The sequence below is a fragment of the Haemaphysalis longicornis genome, unplaced genomic scaffold (assembly GCF_048455015.1).
Source record: "Haemaphysalis longicornis isolate Haplotype H1 unplaced genomic scaffold, Haemaphysalis longicornis Haplotype H1 scaffold_30, whole genome shotgun sequence".
Taxonomy (NCBI): Eukaryota; Metazoa; Arthropoda; class Arachnida; order Ixodida; family Ixodidae; genus Haemaphysalis; species Haemaphysalis longicornis.
The window spans coordinates 3,533,537-3,550,482 of NW_027526336.1; the positions used below are offsets into that span (position 1 = coordinate 3,533,537).

General features: G+C 50.6%; 1 protein-coding gene across 3 annotated transcripts in view; it reads right to left on the minus strand.

Annotated features, from left to right (window-relative positions):
- LOC144177733 (thimet oligopeptidase-like) overlaps nt 1-16,946 on the minus strand; it is a 108,828-nt gene that overhangs the window by 62,874 nt on the left and 29,008 nt on the right. For 2 of the 3 annotated variants that reach the window (XM_077705312.1, XM_077705313.1), the window contains exons 5-7: nt 11,398-11,510; nt 1,979-2,033; nt 246-410 (exon numbers count right to left, since the gene is read on the minus strand). In XM_077705312.1, coding sequence (XP_077561438.1) covers nt 246-410; nt 1,979-2,033; nt 11,398-11,510 — 333 coding nt within the window. The remainder of the gene's footprint in view (nt 1-245; nt 411-1,978; nt 2,034-11,397; nt 11,511-16,946) is intronic. The other variant, XM_077705314.1, reaches the window with a different exon arrangement.

Consider the following 16,946-nt stretch of genomic DNA (forward strand, 5'->3'; position numbering starts at 1 on the left):
CAGTGCAAACTAGCTACACTAAAGCGCGAGGGGGCAGGGAGCCCATCGGAGATGGGGGGACGGTAGAGCTGGTGGAGGGTGCACACAGGTGCGGCAAGAGCAGGGCCTCGTTGCGAAACCACCAAGTGCCAGTGCTGCTTCACGGCCCCACGCTTCCCGTTCACTCCTCCCTGCAGCGTGGTTCCCCGGAAAATCCCTCCCAGCTGCAGGAACGCGGCCCTCGGCAGGGGAGGCTGCACACTCACCTCCTCCTGCTTCAGCTGCAGCATCACCTCCCTCTCGCACAGCCACAGCGGCTGCAGCTTCTCCGACAGCTCCGTGAGGAACTTGCGCACGCTGCTGCCCGAGCGAGCCATCAGCAGCTCCGTGACGTAGTCCGCGTGCGAGCTGTACCCCAGCAGCAGGGCCTTCTGCACTCAACACCGGGGGGGGGGGGGGGAACACTCGCACCGCCTGTCTGGTCCTTTGGGCGTTCACTCGTGCTCTCTTTTGCGGGGCTGCTTTTTCGATTAGCAATGTACCACCACTTTCACGAGCCAGCCCTTCGCCTCCCCGTTTTTTCTTTTTTTGGGATTGTACTGGCACCAAGCATCAGTTGTTCTACATTTCCAAGGCTTACTTATTTGCCCCCGGTTATCATGCTCCGCCAGTGTGTGTGGCGTCTTTTCCTTGCGTGTCACCACCGCTTCCTACCTGGCGCATCGCCTCCCATGGCTGCCCTCCTCCGCTGCCTTTGCCCCTAGGCACGACACATTACGCCTGCTGGTGCGCTTCCCGTTCCCCCCTTTTGTTCATCAAAAGCTGCGCACCCTCCCTCATCCCTGATACGCCACACACTCTGGGTGGAAACAAAAAACAAGCTCCTGCAGCCACTCCAACCTATAGACGGTACCCACCACTCCTAACTACCACACTCGACAGCCATATTGCCATGACTATCTGCATCGTTTCTTGATCCATTTTTGCACGCCACAGAGCTCAACTGGCGTTTGAAAGAAAGCTTGGAAATCAGCCGAAATTTGAACTTGGACATTGTTATGCTGCTTACGAGGTCTTGCCATGCAATGCCGAAATGACAGCCAACACGGAAAAAGTGTTCCTCTAATTTAGCATGAGAGAACAATAGGGGCATTCCACAAGCTAGCTCGGTGACCAAGAAGCCTGGAGGATGTCGAAAGTAGTGTTTGGGGCAACTTTAAGTTGATGGCAATGTGAGGACATCCTTTTGAGTTGCTTCAAGGCCACTTGCCTCGCATGAGGCTTGCAGAAAATTGATGTACATGGATGACCTGGCTCGTGCTCCTCCCCAAGAAGTGGAAGTGGAGAACCTGTACCAAGGGACACTGGAAAACTTCACAGTGTTTCCGTGAACCCCAGAAAGTGGGCTACGAATGGCCTACCATAGCCGTGGCATTTTTATCACTCGGCCCCTTCTGGCAGATAGACCCTGGCCATTGCCCCAAGAATTGAAGTGTCTCACATTACAGTGCAATGCAATGAAAAACTGCTTTGTATTGAGCCCACAGGCAATGCCACGTGCCATGAACACCCGCGCCGCTCCTCATCGCTCGGATTTCCGAGCCTGCTATTCCGAAATCACACTCTGCGGCCCGCGGAGGCGACACCGGCAGAAGTGATCGATGGAGCATTTGCGCCCTTTGGAAGCCAGCAGCCTTACAACGTCGGTGGCCAGGGAGATGCCGAATCTCCTCGAAGCGTGCCCAGCTCTGCGCATCGCCACAGGCCTGCCCCACAAGCGGCTGGGGCCAGCCTCCACTCACGAGCCTTCAGCCGGCAGCCCTGCGGCCTCCCCCCTCGGCACTAGGCCGACCGCAGCTCAGCTCCAAAGCTGGTCGGGGGAAGGCACCGGGTGGGGTGGCGACGGCCAGAGCCCGCTGGGCACTACTCTGCCAGAGCTGCCCCTCGGGGACCCAGGCCTGGCGAGTGCGACAGCGCAAGAGGGGAAGCTGGCCAATACCTTGTGCCTCAGGGCAATGGCCTTCTCCAGGAGGGGGACGTTCTCCGCCATGCACCTGCAAAACACACACAGCGCAGGCACGCGCAAAAATCAAGTTTGTCCCCTTCAAGGCGTATTCCAATATCAACTCTTTCGTTACCATGGGAAACGGACCAGTTTTGAGGAGTCTCACAATACATTTTTTCTGTGCTATACATATTGGTTAGACACACATCGCAGTGACATAAAATGCACATAATATCGCACGCTTTCCAAGGACACCAGTTTTAATAATATTTTCATAAATATTGATTGCGTAAAAAATTATCTTCTTCGACATTTTTGTCCAGGCGTCAGAAGAAAATAAAAAAAAGTGAGCTGTGTACAATAAACCACCAGTAGTAGAACAAATTTATAATAAACATTTTTGTAAGCAAACATTTCAAAAGCCCGCCCAAGAAAAAAAAAATTTTGAGTTGCGCGGTACAATTTTTTAGATATAAGAGAAAACGTTAGCCCGCGTGGTGCCCGTGCCTTGTGGTGAAGCCGAACCACTAATATGCCAACATCGACCCCCTACTGACTCATCTGACTTTGTAAACGAGCTACATGATGTTTTAAACATACTTGTCTCCCGGTATCCCACGTCACCCCTGTTTTTGTTGGGGGATTTTAGCTTGCCGACTGTCCGTAACTATAACCGTGCGAACTTCGAGGCCATTGACAACGAACTATGCGAATTTCTTGACACCTCCTTAGAAGATTCTGCAGATCGAACTGTGGAAAATAACTGGAGCCTATTTAGAAAAATAGTTAGCGAGCTCACGAACAAGTACATTCCTATTCACTTCATCACTTCAAGTCGTAACAAGAAAAAACGTCTGTACAGATCAGCTAAACTTTCAAGGAATGATGCGCGTTGGGCGGCCTATAAAGTGGCTAATGATAACTATGTTGCGGCACTAAGATCAGCGAAAGAAACCTTTTTGCGTACCCAATATGCTAGTTACTGACACTAAAAAGTTTTGGCGTACTATCAATCCTCGTGATAACAATATCATTCACCTAACCGACAGCGATGGTGTTGCTATTCCTCCAGAGGCATGCACTAACACTTTTAATGAACGCACTGTCTAGAGTTACGTCCAACGGAAGTTTAAGCCACTTTCTAGAGTTACGTCCGACGTAACCCAAAATTGAAAACTAAAGTTACGTCCAACAAGAGTCCTGGTCCGACTAAGGCCAATGTTTTGAGTTACGTCCGGCGTAACGTAAAGCACAAAAAAATTTCTACAGCTAAAGGCACCAAATACCGCGACGCTCTATATGTGTAATCCATACACAACATTCAGGTTCCTCGATTATCAGCCCCGGATCATCCGCGGGCTGCCCGAGACAATCCGACGCTCTATTCTCCCATGTATTCCTATGGGACTCCCGGTCCGAACGCAGTCCCCGGACTGCCTCGAAATGGTCGCTTGCACGATACATGACGTCAAATTGGAAAACATAACTGTTGCTGCTTTACGGCCAAACCGGTTCGGAATAGGCCTTGGCGTCCAACTTGGCCCAACAGGGCACGACAGGCCCAGTCGGACTAAGAAGAAACCAACATGTTCCACAGCGCCGGTTCCCCGTCGGTCGAGTGGCCAGGAGCACACTACTGCGGCGATCTGGGTTCGAATCCCAGCTGGGTTGATGGAGTTTTTTTTTTTTTAATTAAGATTAAAATTTTTCTGCACTAGTCCACGTTATACTACTTATAGCAGATCGGAAAAACGGTTCCGGTACGGTACGCAGTACTTGTTACCGGACCGTACCGGGAAAGCTCGTTTTAAGAGTTATAGCACTCCGTAACTGCCGGACATGCTACTGTGACTGGGAGCGACTTGGGTTGTACGTCGTTTCGCTTCGTGAGTCTGTGGCATTTCCTGTGCTGAAATATTAGTTTTCAGTTCTCAAAGGCGCTAAAGGCAGTATTAAATAAAATATATATCCAACGCCCTTACGGAGATTACAACTAGCGACTGCGTGAACATGAAGCGGGCATTTTACCTCTACTGCATCTCAACAGATGGCGCCAGCAGGTCAAGCTGGGCTCTCAGTACATACGGCTGGCTGCTCCTAGTTTTTCGTTGTAGTATTTGAGAGTCCCTTGCACTGACACCGCCTGTTCCTCACTCGCCGATTTGTAGACGGGCCCCATGTTGCTGATAATACTAGTTATGTAGCCGGATCGCCTTTATTAACCCTAAAAGAAGCTATCGTACATGCGTCGCTCGATGACACATGCCACGGCAGTTGGGTCAGGACCGTGTTTCGCTTGCTGCTTGAGCTGTCAGAATCGCGCGGATTTCACTTGTTGCAACCTCATTTTTCTTAAATGATCTCATATTTACAATCCATTCGACTAGGCGCGAGCCAAGTGTACATCGGCCAAACTCTTCCAAAGCGGCCGTCCGCTTTGGAACGACGGACACGGTGCGTCTTGGTACTGTCCGGCCAAGTCGCTCCGGTTTACGGTAGGGTTCTGCTCATGCGGGTTGGCGTCCAGACGGTAGACGTTACCGCACTGGAACCGCTTTTCTGATCTGTTATAACTCTCTTTTATTGTTGCGTATAGATTACACATTTAGAGCGTCACGGTAGCTGCCGTTAGCTGTAATTTTTTTTGTGCTTTACGTTATGCCGGACGTAACTCAAAACATTGGCCTGAACTTCCGTCGGACATAAACTCTAGTTTTCCGTCGAACGTAACCCTAGAAACTGGATTAAAGTTCCGTCGGACGTAACTCCAGTTTTCAATTCTGGGTTCCGTCGGACGTAACTCCAGTTTTCAATTTTGGGTTCCGTCGGACGTAACTCTAGACACCGCGTTAAAGTTCCGTCGGACGTAACTCTAGTTCTCAATTTTGGGTTCCATCGGATGTAACTCTAGACACTGCGTTTAATGAAACCTTTGTGCGTAATTTTTCTTTGCCCGATAATGTTTGCTTACCCCGTACTGAAATTTTCAACTACCCCGATATGTATCCAATATTTATAGAACCAAGTGGAGCAGCCAAGGTAATTAAATCGCTAAAACTTTCTTCCGCTCCTGGTTGTGACGATATCAGCCCTAAATTCTTGCGGAGCACTTGCGCCTATTCATCCATCATTTTAACAAAGATTTTTCAGCAGTCACTTGACAGCGGTTGTTTGCCTGCCGACTGGATGGTGGGGAAGGTGATTCCGCTTCACAAAACAGGAAACAAAAACTCACCGCTTAATTACCGACCCATTTCACTTACTAGCATCCCTTGTAAAATACTTGAACATGTTTTTTTTCCCACCTTGTTAATTTCTTAGAATCAAATTCATTTTTTACGCGATCACAGCATGGTTTTCGCAAAAGTTACTCATGTGAAACACAGTTGGTATCTTTCACACATAAGCTTCATGCCATACTTGATCGATCATCATCTGCTGATTGCATATATCTAGACTTTTCAAAAGCATTTGACAAGGTGTGCCATAAACTACTACTACTACACAAGTTACGTCAGCTTAACATTGAAACAAAACTTCTTGCATGGCTCAAGATGTTTCTAACTAATCGCTCGCAGTTTGTTTCGATTAACAACCAAAATTCTAATAACACTGCTGTCCAATCAGGTGTACCACAAGGTTCTGTTCTCAACCCTCTGCTTTTTTTAATATACATTAACGATGTGACGTCGTGTGTTTCATCTAACATGAATTTGTTTGCCGACGATTGCGTAGTGTTCCGGGAAATAACTTGTGATGATGACCTAACTAACCTTCAAACTGACCTAATTCTATTTCAGCTTGGTGCTTAAAGTGGCGGATGGAGCTTAAAAGGGGTCCTGAAATACCTTCCGCCGATGCGTGGATGTACATGTAACCAAATAAAGCAATGTATTAGCAATCTCCTCCCGCAAGAATTTTGTTGAAGCGATGAGTATTAGCTGAGAAATCGTAAATCAAAAACCGCGCATTATCGTCGCGCCGCGTTTCCTCCTCGTTTCAACTTACTCTCCGCTGTTGACGGCGAGCGAGCCTTCCCTCCCATGATGCTGCGCTCCTCGGCGGTGACGTACTTCCGCTATTGTGCTGCTCACACAGCCGTCTGCTACGGGCAAGCTTTGTTGACACCATGAATCCGGCACTCCGCTCAAGGCTGGAAAACCGAACGAAAAATCTGGCCGCATGTGTGCGGCGGCCTGGCCTTGCCCTTTCGCGGTGTACGTTGCTGCAGAACTTTGCTATCGGCGGCACGCGACTCTTTATCGGCGGCGAACTCGCAGCCGCACGGGGAGGATCCTGCGCTCGCTCCCTTGGATGCACAGCGCACTGTTTATCCAAAAAGCGCCGTATCAGATGTGGCCCCGCTGGTGCAGGGTCTTATTTTGTGGCGGTGGTAATTCCTGGCGGCGGCATGTGAAAAATACATTTTAAACTGATACAGAACCCGTGCACAAAACGCAGTTCAGCTTGGGGCGACGCGTGGTGGAGAGCGGCAACGTTGGCAAAACATGTTCCGCCGCGGCTCTGAGCTGTCTAGCGCTGGAGAGAGCACCATTTCTTTGACAATATCAAACATCGGTTGCCCTGGCAACAAGGCACAAACCGCTCTAGAAGTCAGTTACGGTTGCGTGATCCCGGTTCAGCTTGGGGCCCCACCTCGCGGCATATGGGCACTGCAGGCATACTACTCACTCTCATTTGGAAGTGCGAGATGCGTTTGGCATTACAGGAGGCGATGGTGTGTGTGTTGTGGACGCCTTTGTTTCGCGATGAAATGCGACGTTGTGCTTCTGCGGGTGGACAGTGCTTCCCATGGTCTGCATTATCTTTCTCCAGCGGCGTACGACTCAACCTCGCATGGCGTATGTGCAGTGTGCGTGGGTAAAAGCCATCTCGGCTTGTGCGCCAGAGTTAAGTGACTTGCTGTTCGTCCCCGCCAACCGCGCGCGAGGTGAGTGCCGAATTTACGAGGGGCAGGAGGAGGCAACCCATCGTCTGTCAATCGCGGTTCGGACTTGCAACGCATGTTGTGACGTTGTGTTCGTTCGAAACGCATCTCTGGATTGTTTGGAAGTTGAATAAAATGTATGCGTCAAACCCGGGCATTCGGCTCAGGGCGTTCTCTGCGATTGCAAGAAAGAAGTGCCACGGGGCTTCAACGCTTTCTTTATGGAACGTACTTAAGAGAATATTCATGTCGTGTTATGGCCCTGTTGCATTCAGTACAAACGGTTAAGCGTTTGTTTACACTTGTTTCGTTTGTCGTAAAATGTCCAAGCACTCCGGCACTCCGCTGGCAGATCAGCCGGCGAGCCGACGCTGAGCAGACGACTCATCTCTTTGCCGGAAGTGCGTGAAAAAGCCGCCCAATAGCAGGATGTCTAGCTCATGACGAACATCTGGGAATCGATGATGTAGACATGTGAAGATGGCGGCGTCCAAAAACACGAAGGAAAGGGTGAGAAAAAAGCGACAAACTTTGCAACAAAAGTGTGAGCTTTCCGCTGCGCGTAAAAGAGTAATACTTGGCACAGATGATGTTGACGACCCAATCTAACGATTGCGCTAGTCAATTTAGTGTGCTCAAAACGCCTTTCAGGGCCCCTTTAACGTTAATAAGTGTAAGTTCATGCGCGTATCGAGGAAAAATAACACATTACCTGCTTACTATCTTGATGGCATTGCCCTAGACTGTTTCTTCTTATAAGTATCTCGGTGTTAACATCACTCACAATCTTACCTGATCCGTTCACATAGAATATATTATTAACAATGCAAATCGCATGCTCGGTTACCTCAGACGCAATTTTTCAAAGGCACCATCATCCCTCGAATAACTGTTGTACAAAACGCTTATCCGGTCTGAATTAGAATACGCCTGTTCAGTTTGGGATCCTTCCTTTCACAATCTCATTAGCAGACTTGAAATGGTTCAAAATAATTCTGCACGTTACATTTTGTCGAACTTTAACCGAACTGCCAGTGTGACTGCAATGACATCTACGCTTACCCTTCCATCCCTAGCAGTTCGACGTAAAATTTTCCGACTTTCTTTGTTTCATAAAATATTTCATCACCAACACCTGCATGATGAACTCGTTTTGCCTCCACTGTACTTTTCTTCTTGCATTGACCATACTCACAAGGTCGGCATAGCATCGAGCCGAACAAACGCATTTTCTTAGTCGTTTATTCCCCGGACATCATTAGAAGAGAATTGCCTTCCCTCACCAATAGCAACCATTGTTAACCATACGCTTTTCAAAAATGCCATAGTTAACATTGTATGAACCATTTATTGTTGTGTGCATTTATGTTTGCTTTCTGCGTTTTTTTTTTTTTTTTTTGCTCCTGCCTAATTTTGTGTAAAGATGTATTTTTATTGTATTACCTTTGCTGTTTTTTTGTTGTTCTACTCATGATTGTAACCACTCCCCTCTATAATGCTATTGGCCCTGAGGGTATTGCTAATAAATAAATAGATTAATTAAAGGCCCCAATTACCCTCCCCGTAATGTCAAAACACCTTGTCCATGATTACGACCAGCACAATATTGAAGGCAAGCAAGCGATGTGAAAAAATCCGCTTGGGTTTGAAAACCAAACTCCTTGGCGGATGCTTGTTGACGTTCTGACGATCACTTATCTGTGGTTCATTATTATGTTCCGACTAGCTGTGGTAGCCCTGCTTGCAGGAATAAGGTACGATGCGCTAGAATCGTGCCCAGCAAGCTTTCACCCAGCCGCCGCCGTGCCACGAAGCGCGTTCAGCGCCACGAGCCTACTACATTGCAGCGCCACCTAACAATTTTGAAAAGAAACAATTACAAGGCTGGTGGAGACTTTGTCAGAATCTACTAAGAAGCAACACTAGACTTCCAGAAATATCGACATATGGAACCGAAGCTGGACGGTGAACAGCTGGCGGTGTTCAAGGCCCATTGGAAGCGTTCTCCTCGTCTGAGCTGATACCCGACGACTTGGTGTTATCTTTCGACTTTCAGCGGACGCTGTTGTCGCAGAAGTACTGAGGCGTGGATAAAATGGAAGCACGAGCGGCATGCTTGTTTCGAGGAAGAGTAGCAGGCAACGGAGGCACCATGGCAAATGAACTTGTAGTTGGGTAACTGCATAGTGGCGCCAAATATGAATTTCGCAATGCAAAAATGAAATCGAAACTGCTGGAAACTGGCTGAAAATGCCAGGCACACTTGCTAGACATGTGGGGGACCATCAGAAATAGGATTTGGCAGAATAAAGCCGCCCCTTCTCCGAACCAAAGATCACTAGTGAATAGCTGGCGGCACTTTCAAGTAATTATCACCTATCAACGCTGTCGGATTACAAAGCTGACAACATTATTTGGTACTTAACTTGCCAGGAGCCTTTTGACAAAAACAAAATCGTAATGCAGCCTAACCACGATCTGCATCCTTTTTTGCCAAGTCCAGTAGCCACGCCCCCTTCCTCAAAAACACACGCACCTCAGCTCGCAAAAAACGCCGCCAAAAATCTCAATGTCGCCGGAGCGGGAAAATTTAAACTGATTCTAAAAGTGCAGTGCCTAGACTAACCAGTGGTTGCATTAGGTGTACGAGAAACAACTACAACATGTCGAAATAGGCGATATAAATAATCGGTCACCGGTGATCGATTTGAATAGGCGTGGTAACGAAAGAGTCAAAAACAAAGTTCGAATGAAATCCAGAAATTTTTAAAATATCTTTTCAAATACGCATCCTTATTGTCTCTTTCCAAGATTGAACTTTGCACCACCTCAAGACACAAAAGCTGCAACTTTATTGCACAACACAGCAAAATGGCCAAACGACGGGAAAGGTTAGCTGCTCAGCAGGTTCCGCCTCCCAGTGCTGGCCAGGGGGTTGCCGCCGCGTGCCGCATGCCCGCCTGACCTGTCCCAACTCAGAGCTCCTGCTCTGTGTTGTATTCCTCGCCCGCGGTGGGTTACTCCATCTCGTGGCGGTGGCAGCCAGGCCTACGCAAGTGCTTCTAAGCGCCGTGGGTCTAATCACTAATTTGCGTAATTACAGTGCACTGTGGTCCCGAAGGACCACGAAGGTGGGAGTGTGTTATTCAGGTTTCACAGTTACGCGGCATGAATGAAGATCACGTTTGCCGCAAGCCCGTTGGACAGCGGGGCGAAATGCCGCACGACGTCTGGCTTCAGCAGCCAAGCAAGCTTGCGTCGGGTGCTGTGGCACAACAGTGCCCCCTTTTCCGTGCAAGCATCTCTGCGAACAGCAACTCGCCACCTCCTGTTCACCACTGCACACCGACATACTTTCCAATGTAAATCTCCCACTTTGTGGTTATTGCCATGAGGCGCAATATCCCAGCATCGTGGCACAAATGAACCGACGTGTTTGGCCTTGTTATCACGGCTGAGACTTACATACACCATCACAATTTGGAAGAGCAAGCATCCAATCAGCCCGGTTTGCTGTAGGGGTATTAATGTAGACCTCGTTTATGAGAGACTTCTCTCTCGTTTATTAAGTGTTCCTTTTTTTCATTTGAAGATGTTAGCATTACTTAGCCTTGGCGACCAACTGATTTTGGCAATTTTCTTTAGAATAACTTCTGCACCTTGTGGTGATGGCATGCTGAAATCTGCACGCTACGAACGAACGTTGATCCGGCCTTTGTGAAAGCAGCAACCGTTTGTGGTGCATATGCTTTGGAACTCTGTGGTTGGAGCACATTCTGAATACTTCCTTAAGTTCGAATATTTCGAAGCTTCGAATGCCCCCACAGCCCTAAACAAAGCGCACCGGTGTGCACTTCCCTCCGCCTTGGCAATGCAGCCCCCTCGTGGCACCCTTCGAGACGGGCCCTTCCTTGCTGCCCGCCCCGTCGTGGGGCCAAGGAAGCCGACATGCGGGCACTTGCACAAAGCGGCAGAGGCACGAACAGAAGAGCCCATCGAAGGGACGACGCCCCTAGGAAGAGAGTGCCCACACACTGTCCACGAAAGGCCCCCCAAGTGTCAACTGCACTGGGGGCGTGCAGGGGCAAGCCTGCCACCTGCCAGCAGAAAGCTGAGCTACTAGTGAGCGCTTGCGGCTGCCCCGCGAGTCAGAAAAGGGGAAAACACGAGCGAACACCGCCTCGCGCAATGTTCCCGGCCTTGAAAAGCACGCTTCCCTTCGCTGAGCTGTGCTACCACGTGTGAACGTTCCGCAGAGTCCCGTTTTTGCGGTCCCCGGCTAGGAGCCCCGTGCCAATGCACCTGCCCCTCGGCACAGCCCGAATTCTGAAGCGGAAAACCTGACGCCCTCCCCGACTGGAGCTGCCAGCTCCTGCTTCGCCGTCCCCGGCCCTTGCGGCCGCACTGGAGGTGGACGCCCTCCCCTCGAGTGGCCCGTGGCACGGCCGCTCTGCAGGCCGCTCACCTCGTCTCGCAGGCAAAGTTGACCCTGCGGCGCGTGTCGGGGCTGGTGGCCAGCTTCATGATGGGCATCACGTGGGGGTGCTTGAGCGTCACCTTGCGCTTGCCGGACTCCGCCTGCGAGGAACAGCCCAGTGAGGCCCCCCCGCCCAGTTTCTCCTGCTGGGAAATGGCGCTCCCACCTCGCGCAACGACCCCCAACCTGTGTGCTCGTTCACCAGCTACATGTACCTGCACACTCTCTGCACCTCGCGCGTCCCAGGCCGTGAGGGCAATGAGCCCACTCACCCGCAGGTTAGTCAGACTATAGTGAACTAGAATGATCTAGTGGCGTGCCCTTCTATGTAGAAAACGCCAGGTGGCGCTACTGCACCCTCTTCGAGAGGCGCCGCCACGGCAGTCGCTGTACTTCAGGCGATCGGCAGTGGTTATAGCTGTCATTGTTCCGATGTTGGGTAGTAATTAACTTTTACAAAAAAAACAAAACAAAAAAAGCCTGCTCGCGTCTGGCATCCCCGTACCTTGCTAGGAACGTTTCGTTGCAAATCTGCCCGTTTGAGCTGTAGGGAAGCGGCTATAAATAGAATTGTTTGGTGCCATCTGCTACCTGCGCAGACGATCGATACGAGCGTACGCGTTCGATGTGCTGCCGGCGGACAACTGCCATGTTTAATTCTTTACGAATGGATTTACTTTTTTTGTATTTACTGTAATAAAGTCCCAGCATGAACTTACTTGTGAATTTGCCTCTACGGAAGCAAATTATACCCAGCATTCACGCGTTTAGCACAGCATCCGTGAGTGAAGGAATTTCTAATTTAGGCGGCCTATCCTGTTTCCTATATTTTGCACCCCAAATGTTTTCGAGTCCCACTTGCAGAATGTGCACGGCATTGCCAAACCGATAACTAATACAAGAAAGGCTTTGCTTTATTGGAAGTGCAAAAAAAGTTTGGAAAATAAAAATGAAAACGCATTTTCCCTAGGCGGGAGTCACGACAATGGCTTAGCCAAGCGAAGTTATGTCGATTAAAAGTGTTCAAAACAAAGCAAGGCAAGGCACCTGCGAGTTTTAAGTTGTGCGACTCAGTTTCAAGTACTTCGAAGCCTGGTGCTTTCGAGTGTTGCTGCTGTTAATGCTCTTAGTGAAAAAATGAAGCCGGGTTGTCAGATACAAAGCAGTGAGCTCGGCTGCCACATTTTTGCAGTGGTCAGGGCAGCCATGCTGGAGCTCCCTTTTCGCCTTAGCCACCTCCACAATACCAAGAATGCTGTCTGAGCAGAACTCCCGCAGGCCGAAAAACGTAGTGGAGGCATTTTCCAAATCAGCCACGAACTGGTAGAGAAGCGCAGAGGGGCAGGCCTCCGTTGTCTTGCATACGTCAGCTAGGCTTGTCCCCACTTTCTGCGCAGTTCATCGTCCGGGGGAGCGGCGAACAAAGACGCCTTGGCAGCACCTGGGTAACCACTGTGACCACCCGGTGGTCACAGTCTAGGTGTCTGTCCTTCGTTTTGGCATCGCGACTACGCGGCCTGCCTCTGATCGACAGCACTCGCAGTAACTATTTTCCGGACGATTGCATACCTCTTGCTGCTGCTGGGGAGCGTCACGGAAACGTAAAACACGCAGAAAATGCAAGGCCTCGACCGTAAACAGACGGACAGACTGTCTGACCGCACACAACCAACGCAGCGCACATCCGCTCGTATCATCTGCGCGCCGCTAGCAGGCGACACAGGTGTCTTTGATTTGGCTGCACTCCCTGCACTCATTCAGGCAGTAGTACAGCACTCGCCTCTTCGATTTTCGAGTACAGCGCGCAGCGCTGGCATTATCCTCTTCGATGTCCCGACAGTGCAGGAAGCGGTGCAGAAGCAGGCGACAAAAGTGCAGGACCGCTTCTGCAGTGGCGGCGCCAGCACTGAACTGGCTGAACTCACTCTGAACTCGTGCAGAAAAAGCAGGCCAAATCGAACAGACCTTTTGTTTGCATAGAGTTTCTCATTAGAAACTCTATGTTTATTTGTAGCCATTGCCCGATGGCTCAAACGGGTCTGATAACCGAGAAAACGTTCCTAGAAAGGTACATGGAGAACAAAAGCGAGCATATTTCCTCCATAAAGGTTAATTACTGTACCACACTAAAAAACGGCAGCGGCAAAACCTGGCGAGCACCCCAAGCAACGGCCCGTTCAACGGCTGCACCGTTTGAAGAAGGCGCAGTGGTGCCCCTGGCGGCGGTAGACGCGTTTTGCTTCAGCCGAACGCTGCAGAGCGGCTCCCGTTTGCGCCACTGGATCAAGCTATTCTAGTTCACTGTAGTCAGACCTCACTGAAAGCAGTGGGCCCAGCTGCGCCCAGTGGCAGGTCTGCCGAAACCGGCGCTTCTCTTGTGTCGGCTCGCGCATCCATGGGCGTGCACACCCAAGGACGCTTCACAAATTCCACGGTTCACACCCGCCCCTGGTGGGAGGGAGAAGAAGCCGCCCCTGCCAGATCACTGCGCCCTCTACCCGTGGGGCTGAAAACTGCCGGCGAGGCCGCCGCTCAAGCAGGCCGCCCCTTGAACCTGTTCCTGCCCCTTCACGACACACGGCATACAGCAGACAGATGAAAAGGCTGTACTTACACGAGCTCCCCCACTGAAAGCCCTCAGGGCAGCCCAGACAAGCACAGAGGTCAGACCCAGGTGCACATGCAGTCCTGCCTCTGCCCACGTCTGCGCTACACCGACTGTTTTGCCCATTTCCTGCAATACTAAGGTTCGGTGGTTGATTGTAGGGTTTAGCGCACAGACGCGACGCAGGCGATGAGGATTAACTTGGCCACCTGGGGATCTTCAACGTGCACCGAAATCTCGTGCACACGGGCGTTTTTACTTTTCGCTTCCATCAGAACAGTGGCCGGGAATCGAACCCGCACCTTCGTGCTCCGCCTTAGCCACTGAGCCACCGCGGCGGTTCGCTGACCCATGCATTCAGTTCATGCCAGAGGCAGAAGCCGAGGAAAGGAGGCCCGCCAGAAAGGGACCAGGGCAGTACACGCAGCCAGACCAACTGCTCCCGGCAGGCGTCGCAGTGCAGCTAAGGCGGCTGAATATCCTGCAGCCACAGCTGCGTGCACAGTCAAAGCAGCCACAAAATGCTACTGTGGCCCACTGCTCTCAGCCAGCCCAGAGGGTGCATCGCCTAAACGTTTCCTTTCCCGCTTTGACGCACCTCTGCCTCCTCTGAGCAACTTCCCTCAGCGTTGAAAAAGCGTGTTAGCCAGCTTTTGTGATGCAAGGAGGTCGGATGTGTCCCAACGTGATGGGAATTCTGAGCCCCTTCCTCGACTGGTTACGGGAGATGCCCACCTGGAGCTTGGGATCTGCTGCAATACCCAGGCAGAGGGGTGCAAACTAATGTAGCCCACCTCAACCACGCACAGACCTGCTTTTTTTTGTCAGCGCTGTGCATCGCCCACTCTTCCTTCTTGTCCCTGTGTTCCTTGCGCTGTTTTTTCTCCATGAATCTTAATCTGCACCAACTAGCCCAACTTGCCATCTTACTTTTTTTTCTCCCCCCTAAACTCGTGAAATAGGGCGACTTGAGCAAAGACACTCTGATTTAACACAGCTGCCTTGCCCCACTGCCAAATATGCATTTGCACGATTTTGGTGGAGCTGCCCATATTGCTAGACTGACTGATGGATTGTGGGGTCTGACACTTTCGTGGCCGTGGAAGAATCGGTTGTTTTTGGTTAGTCCAGGAAATGTTTCTGCCTTGCCACAGCAAATGATTGATGCTAAAGTGTAACGTATGTAATGATAGAGGAGCGATAGGGCTTTCCAACAGTAATAATTTCAAACAACAAATTCGTTACGAATTTTATCAAAAAAATTGTTAAAACAAAAAAGTAACAAAAAGAAAAAAAATGATGAAAACATCAATGCTACTTTGCACAGTGTACATACACAAACAAATTTGAAATATACACCTCGAACACGATGCCCTTATTGAAAAATACTGCGAACATGAGCTGTGCAACTACAAAAGTTATATACACACATAGAAAAATACTCGTGCCTATCATGCCACCACGCAAAGCTGTTTCTCGATGCGGTGAACCAGTGGTTGGCTGCGCGCGCTTCGCAGACATTTGTGGTCCGCTCTAGCTTCCTGCTGCCTTGGCAGCACATTCTGCAGTTGCGGTGCTTATAAATTTTGTGTGCTTGCTGTGAGGGACGGCGACGCCCGCAAGACGTGGCTCATCGCAGCCCGCCAGCTGTTCCACGCGCTCGAGTCTAAAAGCGATTGATTGATTGTGGGGTTTAACGCGCCGACGCAACGCAGGCGATGAGGCGCGCCGTAGTGGAGGGCTGCGGATTAATTTTCACCACCTGGGGATCTTTAACGTGCGCCGAAATCTCGTGCACACGGGCGTTTTTGCTTTTCGCCTCCACCAGAAAAGCGGCCGCCGCGGCCGGGAATCGAACCCGCGACCTCGTGCTCAGCAGCGCAACGCCTTAGCCACTGAGCCACCGCGGCGGGTAAGTCTTAAAGCGAGCCGATCGAAGTGCCAGCTTTGTGACAGCTCGGGAACTTCTGGACGCTGCCAACGAAATGGACGGCTCCAATGCACTGCCGCGCACTACCCAGGAGCGCTATGCCAATGTCAACTCTGGGCTGTCTTCGCTGAGGGGACCCGACTCTCAGTGCAGCTGGCGCCAGGTGGTCTTGCCCGAACGAAGCCGACACCCCGCAGATAAGATCTCTGACTTCTGGAACAAGCCGGATCTGCTTACATCGACGCACACCCGTGCTAAAACGGCCGGAGGAGAATGTGAAACTCATCCGGCGGATGCCTGTTGATGTTCCGGGACGTTTTGACGCAATTTCCCAGACTGACAAATCAAAATCGTCTTCTGTGTCTGTGCTGCTAGCATTGTAGAAACTTTCGATGAAGATAAAGATAAAGCTCGCACTGAGCTCAGCAGACGCATAGACGAAGACAACAAAGACGACTAGGCGAGGCAACAAGATGGCTGTGCATTGAACGGTTCTCTGTAAATAGTGTGAATATATTGCCTTTTCCCAGACGACGGCCTCCTCCCTTGCCTTCCTGGACGTTTTTCACAAGCATCATCCAAAGATTCCAGCTCAGATTCATCAGAATCCGTCGAAATTCGCCGTTTCGGTGAAGCATCAGCCAGCAGCGTCGACGGCATAATTGAAACCACGTGAGCTCGCCTCCCCACCGGCGAAGGAAATTTAAAAATCCCACCACAGCAGAGAAGAGAATCTCGAAAGCAAAACTGATGAAATACTTGCTCCTTTACCCTCTGGATGGTGATAGCTGTCCACAAGCGGTCGGGGAGCACCAGAAGTTGAACTTGTATTCATCGATAATGTACTATTGATGGGAACAGGCGCGGTCACGAAAGTGTCAGCCCATCAAAGCTACACCCAGGCTTGAGGCACGCCATAGTGCAGGGCTCAGGATTAACGCTGACCGCCTGGGGACCCAAGTGTCGGCACCGCGTGAAAAGCCGCCCCCGTGCCCTTGGGCT